Below are 11,844 nucleotides of genomic sequence, written 5' to 3'. Positions count from 1 at the left end.
GAGATTTGTCCCACCAATGTTTTGCGAACTTCACGGACCGATTATACAACAACTTCTTTGTTGGAATTGGAAGAGCTCAGTAAGTTCGGTCAGACCATGGGCTTGCTACTCAAAATTTTGGAAATGAAATATGTTATCATGCTACGTGCGCCATCTTATAACCCATGGCATTGCTAGATCAATGCGGTAGAAAACATTACAGTTCTCTTTGTGCGAAACCGTTACTTTTTTGCAAAATGGAAACTGTAATCGGCGTTTACGAGCAGGTGGGACGTGATCTTATATAACCTCATACCTACACGTGTTTTGTTTGTAAATTGTAATAGCTGCAATGCCAAATTGCAGCGAAGTCGATGACGTTAAAATGGGTGCGAATATTCGGATTTTAGTTCGAGTGAATTCGCCTTATCAAAAAGATATTCTAATTGAACGCGGAATTGTTTGTTGTATACCGCTCGCAGTTCCTATTCGACAGTCATTCAACTTACGTTCGATGCGGATGCGTACGATGTGTATGCTTTTATAAATCAGCCGTGGCAAAAATAGCATGTGATATTTCGCACCTTTGATTTACCTAGTTCTTGTAAAATGGTCAATATCGTAATTGGAGGAGTTGAAGGGTATGATTTCAGTTTTTTTTTCTGTACTTCACTTGTACATTTGTAATTTTATTTCGTTTTTCCAATTACAACAAACTCGTCGATTACGATTACGACGACCCTCGTCAGTGACCTACGCGCGCTAAAAAAATTGTCTGGCTCAAGAAATTTAACCAGACGCGGATCCCTTGTTGCTTGTCCTTTTTACTTTCGTTAAACTACATTCACTTTTTAATTACGTGAAAGTATCCCAAAGACAAATTCCTATTAATTGTTTCTTCAAGGTTAAAAGGAAGTTTAAATTTATAGGTAATTTCTTCGATATTTCCCACTCCACTATAATTAAATATTGTTAATCGAAGTGTGACAATTGAGGTACAATAATATCTTTAAATTACCATAACTTAATTGTCGTAATAAATTAATATTAAGATTACTAAAATAAACGAAATATCAACAATATCGTGAAGGCTTTTCGTTATTATCACCAAACGGAAATTCAAAAGGATATTCGATGCGTTTATGTAAGAGTAAGAGGGGCCTTTAAAACAGTCGATTGGGTAATTAGAAAAGTTCAATTGTTTGAAAGCAATATTTGCGGTCGAGCGCAAAAACGAACTACGGTTTCTGCTAAAATTTGCTATTTCTTTTGAAACAGATTTGGTAAAGGTACGTTACCTATGACGCGTCAGAAGCGGTGCGGCTTTTCTATGAATGCGGCAGCCGCTGACTACTGAACTTCTTACTTGAAAATTTTAATATAGCAAAATGTGACCGAAAGCTGTTGCTGTGTTTCCATCTGGAAGACATCGAGGAAGAAGAGGAAATAATCGCAGAACAACTTCTTCAAAGACATGCTGCGATGCATTCGATATTCAATATAAGACGTGAAGTGAGATTTTTTAATATTCTATAGCTAGAGATTGGGGAGCTCTCTTAGGGACTCAGGGAGTTTTTTCAAGTAAACTATGCTCCCATTGCTTTCCACTTGGGCGGTGTAAGCGTCGGCCTTTATTGTTCCAATCAACGATTTTTACGCTCGCGGCACCAAAGTACGATACCTACTTTATGAGATCGTACATCGTAATATCTATTCGCCAGTCCGTCCGAATGTAAGAGCTTCACCAGTTTTGTTCAAATTTCGTACGCGGGTCCCTCGTACCTCTTAGGTGATATTAAATTTTCTCCCGACCGGTCCACCTGTAGTGTTGCTCCTTGTCCCCAAGAGCAAAAGGCGAGTTGCGCCGTGAATGCTATCCGTGGTCGTTTCATTTTTTAGCGCATTTTTTATTACGAATGCAACAATATACGTTACAAAAAAAGTTGGCAACTTTGTTGGTTTCAACAGGATGGTGCACCGGCGCACAAAATCCTAATCGTGTGAGAATGCCAAATGAGTTGTATGACAACGTTACCTGGAAGATTTGCGCTGCAATTCCTATTCATAAAAATGCGTGCCACTTACAGATTAACTGCAACATATCGTTCACATAATCATGTTGTACAAATACACATTTTTATGGCGAACACCGCGTTCAATCTAAACGAACGTTATCTGCCCCGTGCTATTTCATTAAACATAAGTACAAGTTAATTTACCTACACGTGTATATAATTCAATTTACGAATTACGAAAGATATTTGACGACCATGAGACTTCACAGTACTTCATATTACCTTAAAATGAACGTTAATTTAATAGTCTTTTTGCAATCCAGTGCATCCATTTACCAAAAATTTGCTATGGCTTTGTTTCCAATCGGTTCGGCCCGAGGTTCGGCCGTTTAGCTGGTAATGGGAGTACAGACAGACCAGACCGACGGACATAATCGAGATTTTGTTTGATGTATTTCCGTCAAAAAAGTAGGGGGTTGTTTTTTACTACTCTACTAACTGACAGGCGGGAAAAAAATAATGGATGTGTGATATAGTGTCGTTAACTTGGGCCCATTCCTTATACATCTCGATGGTTCCTATAAACACATTGACGTCTTGATCTGTTTTCCCCGCAAAACGAACCGTGCAACGGGTTTCCACTTTTCCTCGGTATTGGTGGCGGATCATACCTTAATCCCTTAATAAACTCATTGAGCTGGTCGGCGGTGGTAGTGATTGCTGTCTTAGATCATATAAACATGGATAGAGCTATCTCATAAGCTCTACTAAAAGACAACCGTCGCCAACATCCCAACGTGCATTTTTATGCCTATCATCTTTTATTATTAGTAAGTTGTAATGTATTTATCCTTTGCCGGGTTGATTGTAAAAGTGCGCAAGCTTGGCGATTGTAAGGACGTTTGTCCGTTTGACATCGTATATTCGCAAACAGCTGTTTTTGTTGTTTAACCTTGCTTGACTTTACATGGTTATATATGAAACTAAACTTTTAATACAGTTCTGTACTAAATTGTCCTATAAAGATGTATTTATTCATGTATTGAGAACCTTTTTTACCCTAAATAATAAATATTGCATTGTTTATTAACATTGTGAGGTTAAAGATTTGAATTTTCTGATTGGTTACTAACACTGAAACTGTACATGGAATAACAACATATAAATTGTACGTCGACAAGAGAGATACAGCACAAAAGTATGTAGAGTCTTGAATCAGAACATGTTGGCGACATAGTGTAATTGCTTAGAGAAGGAAAGAATATAGTCTAAGTGTAATTGCATCGCTCCATCCATGTTTATATGATCTAAGATTGCTGTCATCTTTCTTTTGTTTGGCTTCTTGTTACAGGGCCACACGCGCGCACACTGTTGATTGTCTGCACGAGTAGGAAAAGAACTCTCGATTTGCGTGTGTTCTTCCAGCGCTGGCGACAGCAGAATTTAGATCATCCAAATTTACACTCTTTGTCTCTCTCTTAAACCTGTCCAAAGTTTCTGGAAGTACACAGGCGCATTCCGTAATCCGAAAGACACCCGTCGGAACCGGTACCTACATTCCAGAGGGGGTAACGATTGCTGTCTTGTCATGACCTTTTTCGTGAACTTTGATCTTTTTTTTTTATTTTTTTTTTTATTTTGCCTTTATTTTTAAGTGGGCGGGGTTTCAGCCGAGGCTGCTAGATCTAGATCTACTAGTATCCGCACTGCAGGTCGATTGTGGAAATATAACCAGTGTGCTGGACGACGTGCAGCAAGTCATCGATGGGGGTAAAGGACAATGATCTGGGCGAGTTGCCAGATTTAGCTGCCGGAACTTGTACAGACGTGAATTTTCCATTTGAAGCTCCTTTTCTAGTTGTAGTCTTCGAGAATGTGACAACTGGTATTGTGATACGAAAAATGCGGCACCGATGTCAATCCGGTGTTGGGCGTTTCGTTATGGTTCTGTGAGAGCCTCAAACACTTCTTCATTTTGGAACAGTAGCTGCTCGAGCGCCCTTCTTTCATCTTGGGTAAGATGTCTTCCTTCTTCCTGTTTTAATGGTAGAGGTGTGTTGTTCAAGAGCAAAACCTCCAAATTCATTACTGGTTGGTCGTCAACGTCCAATATTTTCCTAGAGACGGTAGAACTCAATTTTCTAGTTTTCTAAGCTGATGGTGTGTAAGTGCCATACGACAGTGGGTGGCGTTTCTGGCAAACCTGCCCAGATTACTTCGGCTTCCTCACTGATTGGAGTCTTTGATAGTGGAGTGTGCACCATACTTTTGTCCTCTCGAAGTGGGGTGAGTAGCATGGAAAGCCGGTACTTTTCGAGCATGTGCACCGCCCCGTTTGTTGTAGCTGTCTCTTGCAACGGGTTTACGGTGAGTTCTTGCAGAGAAACTTCTTTTTCTATAATAGAAATCGGCACGATCAAGCGTATACGAACACGTTGATGACGATTCCGGCCTCTTCAATGACATCTAACCCTAGGGGTGTCTTTGTAAAAAATGGTGCATTGGAAAAAAGTACCTACCACTGTTACCCGTAACTTCTTTCTTTCGAGCACTATGGGCACTAAAGATATCTTTACGGTCTCGCGTGTTTTCTTTCCATCAGAGTGAGTTGCGTTTCTGTATTAGTAAACTGGTGACCGTGCTTTTCCAATAGCGGTTGCAGTTCGTCACTGTGCGTCGCCTCGGGACGACACTTTGCTCAATAATAGGTGAAGCGATGCATGAGAAGTAAATACAGTAAAAGGAAAGTGAAAAGAACTTAAAAAATGTTTAATTAATCTAAGATAACTTTGGTTCAAAAACCACTCTGCAGTAATCTATAGGGTGTTTAACTTAACTGTGTCGAACCGCTTAACGTGGCTGGTCTCGTGACTTAACGCACATTGCCTCGCGCTTATGAACGGAAACTGTTTTCTCTGTCGCACACTTCGACGCGAGAACTTTTACGGATTTTTCTCCCACGACTCTCTACAAACAACTAATTTCCCACCACATTCATTTTTAGCCTCGTTTTTAGCGCAGTCTGCGCAATGTCATCTGTCTTATTTATGGAGATATTTTATTCGAATTTTAACCACAGATGCTTCTAGTAAACACACGCATATCGCATATTGTAAAAATCAAATTTTCTTGTTTATGGAGATATTTTTTTGGAAGGTTAACCAAAGATTCTTCTAGTAAAGTCAAACATATCGAATTATGTAAAAAATCAGATGTGCGCATTAGCAGACTGCACAATGTAAATTTTCTTATTTATAGAGATTTTTTTGAAATTTTAACCAAAGATTGTTCTAGTAAAGGTATCGCAGATTTTAAACCTCAAGGGTGCGCATGCGCAGACTCCGCAATACTAAGTTTCTTATAAATATTTATGCCTTTGTACACACAAATAGTCCGTTAGATGACCTTTCGGGAAGTACTGATCAATCAATTCATGGAAATTGCGCTCAAATTACTCGCCTTAAGGCGAAAACCTTTTTTTCATTTTTGGAAATGCAGTATTGGATTTGACGTCAAAGCGCAAACAAACATTAAAATTGGCCGACCATCAAAATTCATAGTAACAAAAAAATTGCGAAATTCCAGCGCGCTTAGGAAGGAATCTCATGCCCAGTTGCACCAACAAAATTAAGCCTTGCTTAAAGTTAAGTAGAACTTAAAATCTATGGCAACGATTATTAAAGACAATCGTTGCCATGGTATTTAAGTTATGCTTAACTTTAAGAGATACTTAATTTTGACGGTGCAATTGGCCATGTCAGTTCTTTTACCTACTTTTAACTACCGGTAGTTACATACGCGTGATATGGTGCACTGTTAACCTTAACATAATTTTACTATGTTGTCAATTAATGCGAATCGATAACTAGCGCGTCGCGTACCACCATGTAATGTGATTGCGAAATTGAAATTTTCCTATCCGATTTTCCACATCCCCTATATACTTACTTATCAAGTCATCTTTAATTTCAGTTAAATTGAAGCCGAGTTCGGCTCTCTCTACTATCAAGCAATTTTTAGTATTCTTACAAATAAAAATTAGAGAAATGCCGCAACGGAATTTTGGTTTCCTACCCTCTCGGTCCTCGGAGAACAGAAGATAATTTTCTTTAAGAAATCGGTTTTTAGATGATTTAGTTTCGTACATAAATAAAGTTTGCAACAAACATTTTCTATGCGTCAAGTCTAAAATGCCACAGTGCCTAAAAATGATGTTTTTTTTTTTCTTTTTAGGGGCGCAACTCATACAACGGTAATCCTGTTTGATTCCCGCGGGAGCATATTGTCAAAAGCGAAAGGACCCGGAACAAACCATTTTCTATTAGGAATGAAAGAGTGCAGGAGAAGGATAGCAGAATTAGTCAATGAGGCTAAACGAGAAGCTGGACTACCGGACGACGTCCCTTTGGCAGCTCTTGTAAGTTTGTTTATTGCTCTAGATTGTTGCAATAAATTTTTCGTTCTTGGTAAAACCCGTACTTATTATTATCACTTACGCTACTGCGTCAAAGTTCGATTTAAGTAGAACATTAACACACTTTCGTTATCATTGACTGTACTTTCAGGGGCTCGCGTTAAGCGGCTGTGAGCAGGAGGAAACAAACCAAGAGTTGGTTAGGGGGTTCTTGGAGACATTTCCCTGTCTAAGCGAACGGTATGCGATCGGAAGCGATACGGACGGATCTGTTGCGTGCATATCGAACAAGGGTGGAATTACATGCATTGCGGGTACCGGCTCGAATACAATTTTAATCAATCCAGACGGATCAAAGGTCCAGTGTGGGGGTTGGGGGCACATACTGGGCGATGCTGGAAGCGGTAGGTCAATGGAATCAGTTTCTTTGTTTATAAAAATGCTCCTCCATTTAAAAATAAATGGATGAATGGAATCTATAAAAGATATAAATAGTAATGATAATAATTATTATTATTGAACCCGAGTGTTAATCCGATAGTAACAAAATTATTTTTCCAAATCAATATGAATAAATAAACAAATTATTGTAATTAAGTACAGCAGCGGTAGCCAACGGAAACCTGGGCTTTCAGTGGAGTGGTGGCAGGGAAGGGCTGATACGGACGGACTCGGGCGCCATCAGGCGAAAATCTCGCGCCTGGGGTCCTATTCTTGACCCTACGTATTTATCAAGGTTATTCGTTTTTTGAACCAAAACGATGCACTTTGGTCGAATGGTATTCTTGACCGTTCGAAAATATTTCGAATTCGTAAATGTCATTCGTTTTTACAACGAGCGGTATAAACCAGTCGAATTTATGACATGTGCCATTTTTTTTACCTTGACGTAACTTGTCGACCGTATTCAGAATATGTTTAAAAATCCATTTGAGGAATTGAGTGATGAACATATTTCATTTAACGAAACAACACACCAAGAGACATTGCACGTGAGTTAACGAACGCCTACAACAACGTCCATCTGTGGCTGAAACTCTCACATGCACGTTAATGTTAATTAACGCACTTGCATGTCTTAAGACAAGTCTCTTGGTCTGGTCTGGCTGGCCTTACAGCTACATACTTACGCATAGTCATTCTTGTGAAAGTTTTGGCGAGGGTTTTGGTTGCTGTACGATTTTTTGGAAGCGACCAAATTTCGTAGATATTACAAATTCCACTGTTCGCAACTCACTGTTAAGGGCCTCACAGAAGACCGACTTGTTCGTCCGATTTGCACGACGTGTAACTCAGTTGACACGATCGGACAAAGAAATCGGAAGTGCATGGGTAAAATCGGACGTCGTGTAAAATATCAACATCCGACTTTTTGCCTTCCGATCGAACAAACACGAGGTGTATGGAGTCTGTCGTACTTGTTCGACATAGGTACCAACAACCGACAACAGTCGGAAGTCTGTGGGGCCCATAAGCACTTTTTGTAATTTGCTCAGTTATAAGAAAGCAGTTGTGTATACAAACTGTTGTCAAGGAAACCTTCCGTATGAAGGTATTTACTGCTACCAAATTCTACGTTGCCAAACATATCATTCGAATTGAAATTACAAGCGTTACGAAGGGTACACATGAATAGCAAATGATAGTCGTATGCGAATTTTCATACTTCGTTTTAAAACGAATACGAACCAATTCGAGTGAGGTCAAGAATAGCACCCCTGGTCGAGGTCGGCGGTAGCCTCGGACTGGTGGGTGGGTCGACGCGTCCCGGTAGCCTCTGGGGTAAACTCCACTGGAGAAACGGTAGCTCCAGGGTCCAGCAGACGACGGCGGTTACTTCGGCAAAACTAAAACAAAATCACGGCAGACTCCCTCTAGCGGGAGCGAAAGCGACGCAGCTCAAATCGGTAGAAGCGGTGGAAAAGCAATTGCAGGAAAGCGAGCAATAATTCCCCCCTTTTAATTGGCGAAACGGAAAGTAATGTAAGTTCACCTTGCAGATAACGGAGCGTTAGAAACTGTTGCCAAAACAAATCCAATGAATACGGGTAACTTAATGTATAAAGCAGAATAAAACAGTACAGATCCAAATTGAATTTACGACCATGCTAGAGATTAATACGGTGCTTAAAAATGTGGCACAATATCTAAATACGTTACGGTTGCAAAAGTAAAGTTAAAATTTCGGTACTTACAAATGCAAAAGATCTTTAAAAAATCAAGCGTTTATAAAGAAATTCGGAGTTTGGGGAATAGAGAATTTCCAGCTCCTCGCTGTATTCAATACAAATGCGATTGGAACTATTTCGGTTTTTAATTAATTACTCGGCCTGCACTTCGGTACCGGAAAAATATGGGACCACAACAAAGAGTGTAGTAACCAGGCGGGATTTCTATTGCATATTTTTCTTGTTTTTTAACAAACGAATGCCCAGTTAAAATTTAGTGGCTCTTCAATACAAATTTGTCGTGTTGTAGCATTTTTATAAATTTTCCGGAAACCGACACATTAGGGGGTGCAAATTTTAGTTGGTACTGCATAAAAAGTAATACCTTTCTCTTACCAGTACCGCCATTGATTTAAATGGAGTGATTTTTTTGTTTTTGCGGTTAAAATCCATTACTAGGATGGCACAGATAAACGCGTCTCATTGAGATATTTAATTTTTCCACCAAGTTTTTGAGATATCCGTATTTGAAAATATGACGAAACCGCTAGACGCCTACCAGGTCCTCTTTTTCTAATGAAACTGGTAGCATAGACTAAAAAAACCCTAGACTTTTACTGCAATCATCAGGGCCGCCCAGAGGGGGGGGGGCAACTGGGGCGATTTGCCCCAGGCCCCCGATTTCAAAGGGCCCCCGTGTTGGCCGTGGATCTGTGAGGCAGAGTTGGACTGGGTCAAGCATAGAGTGACCCGGTGACCCAGTTAGTTTACTGACCCGGTGACCCAGTTTGACCCGGTGACCCAGTTTGACCCTGTATCCCAGCTTGACCCGGTGACTCAGCTTGACCCAGTGACCCATCTTGACCCAGCTTTACTCAGTGATCCGTCTTGACCCGGTGGCCCAGTAATTAAATTATTGTTAGGTATCATCCAAAACAATTTCAAGTAACTTTTAATTTTAAAAAAAACTTCCTCAATAATATTCGCCAACAAGCACGTAGCCCAATCTCATTCAAGAGAACTAATACCTAAAAAAATCAAATGCATTTGTTTATAGTTTGTAGTCAAGTAGTCAATGAAAGTATTTAGAGAAAAGATTTATTTGGATTAAGCTAACTAGTAGAAAAAAATTAAATGTGAATGAACACCTGTAAGCAAACTGGTAAGCCCTGAAGCAAAGAAACGAAGGAGGGAACTGTTTAGAAATAACATTATTCTAATACAATTCGGGACATGGAAAGTTTTTTACGGCAGTATTAAAGCAAACATCACAGAAATGGCAGTTGTCAAGCAATCGAGTATTATTTTCAACAAACCAGCATTTCATTTATTTCATAATCTCTACACTTGAACCGAGGGCACTGACTTAACTGCGTTATTCGATCAAACCAGGTTACTGGGTCGAATTGGGTCTCCGGGTGAAATTGGGTCGCTGGGTCAAACTGGGCCACTGGGTCAAGTTGGGTCACTGGGTCAAACTGGGTCACTGGGTCTAACTGAAAAGAGTACGACGTGACCCAGTTTAATTTAATGACCCAGTTGACCCAGTGACCCAGTCCAACTCTGCTGTGAGGATGAATGAAACAGCAATAGAGTTGCCGTTGGCACATTAACATTAACATTTTCTTTGAAATTTTTTCTATTCCAAAACAGGGCCCCAAAATTTACTTTGTCCCAGGCTCCTGAAATTGTCTGGGCGGCCTTGGCCATCATAGACTACAAAAAATTAGTCCATGCTGGTAGTAAATAAATCTACTCATTTTCATCATTTTATTGTGATAAATAGTCGAATATAAAAATGCGTTATCGTGGTCCGCAAAAGTGCGTAGGCTTTTAATCTTGTTTCAAAAACCTATCTGACCGTCAGATAAAATATTCTTGTTTCCGCCTTTATGGTAATCTATTTACAAAAACTAAATAGGTGGACATTTTTTAACTTACATTATTTTAATCTTTAAATATCCAATAGTTTTGTTGTTATAGGTATAAAGATACTGCGTTTATGAGAAGCATTTTTATATGTATAGATAGACGCATGTTTGGCATTGTGCCAATATTAGCTGCACATTTTCTTTGGCTTGTTTTGCAACAGAATGACTTAAATGTTTATTTGCAGCGTATGGAATGGCTTTGGAGGCAGTCAAGTGCTATTTCGAAGACAACGACCAATTTAAAAAGGCGCCATATTCCACCGACGTAATCTGGAGAACAATACAAGAGCACTTCGGAGTAACCTCCCATTTAGATTTGTTACCTCATTTTTATACGAATTTTAAAAAAGACCACATCGCCGGTCTTTCCAAAAAGTTATCCGTGTGCGCGGGTGAAGGTGACGAACTTTGTAAACATATATTTAAAACGGCGGGACGCGACTTGGCGCGCTGTATTGCGGTCGTAATAGCGAAAGCGTCGGACGAATTAATTAATCGAGAGCACGGTTTGCAGGTGCTTTGCGTCGGATCTGTTTGGCTGAGTTGGGATCTGCTGAAGGAGGGTTTTATACCAATTATAGAAGAGCAAACCGACGTTAGGCAATTATCTTTGGTCAAATTGACCACAACTATGGCCGTTGGGGCTGCCTACATGGCGGCCGATCGGTTGGACATTCAACTACCTAGAGATTATAATCAAAACTATGAAGAATTTTATCGATTTGTGAGAAAATAGTAATAGATCTTTATACGTAAATATTTTATCACTAAGTGATAGCACCTTGAAAATTTAACTCACATTGTGGTTTGTTCATTTTGTACAATGGGCCCATTTAGTAAAAATACCGCCGTTTTAAAAATAACTATAATTTTTTCTTAAAAATTAATTTTGAATCATGTTTTGTTGTGTAGTGCGACATCACATGGTGCAACTTTTTACTGCATAGTGTGTAAACCAAACAAGGCCCGCCCCTGCAAGTTTGCTAGAATTGACAATATGAGCATTTTTTTTAATCTGGTTCGTACACATTTCCTATTTCTAAATACCACAGATCTACACATACATACTGAAATAAACCGATACAACGAAATATCGAAGGATCCTCAGTATTACAATCACTTTTAACGACAATTTATATTAATCTTACATAAGTCATACACTTTATAGTTAACAAAAATGCATCAAATTCATGTCTTGGTCATTGAGATAATGCTCTTAATCTTGCTCCCAACGATATCAGTGCAAGAATAACGATTTTCACATGTTTTGATCAAGATCCATGTGGTCACGAGAAATAGATCAAATTCGCGTTTTGGTCATTGAGAGAATGCTCTTG

General features: G+C 39.4%; 1 protein-coding gene across 1 annotated transcript; it reads left to right on the top strand.

Annotated features, from left to right (window-relative positions):
* Positions 1–338: 338 nt before the first annotated feature.
* On the top strand, positions 339–11,370 carry LOC116179100 (N-acetyl-D-glucosamine kinase-like). Its single transcript, XM_031498811.1, has 4 exons — positions 339–620; positions 6,228–6,411; positions 6,560–6,812; positions 10,693–11,370. The coding sequence occupies exons 1-4, from the start codon at positions 589–591 to the stop codon at positions 11,241–11,243; spliced, it is 1,020 nt and encodes a 339-aa protein (XP_031354671.1). The 5' UTR covers positions 339–588; the 3' UTR covers positions 11,244–11,370.
* The last annotated feature ends 474 nt before the right edge of the window (positions 11,371–11,844 follow it).

This window comes from Photinus pyralis, unplaced genomic scaffold, assembly GCF_008802855.1.
Source record: "Photinus pyralis isolate 1611_PpyrPB1 unplaced genomic scaffold, Ppyr1.3 Ppyr1.4_LG8, whole genome shotgun sequence".
Lineage (NCBI taxonomy): Eukaryota > Metazoa > Arthropoda > Insecta > Coleoptera > Lampyridae > Photinus > Photinus pyralis.
The sequence above is the reverse complement of the archived record's forward strand: the minus strand, read 5'-3'. Positions and strand labels throughout refer to the sequence as shown.

Coding starts and splice junctions, on each gene's coding strand:
- LOC116179100 (XM_031498811.1), top strand. CDS start 589: ATGGTCAATATCGTAATTGGAGGAGTTGAAGG. Junction 6,412..6,559: donor ACGTCCCTTTGGCAGCTCTT/GTAAGTTTGTTT, acceptor CTGTACTTTCAG/GGGCTCGCGTTAAGCGGCTG. Junction 6,813..10,692: donor ACTGGGCGATGCTGGAAGCG/GTAGGTCAATGG, acceptor GTTTATTTGCAG/CGTATGGAATGGCTTTGGAG.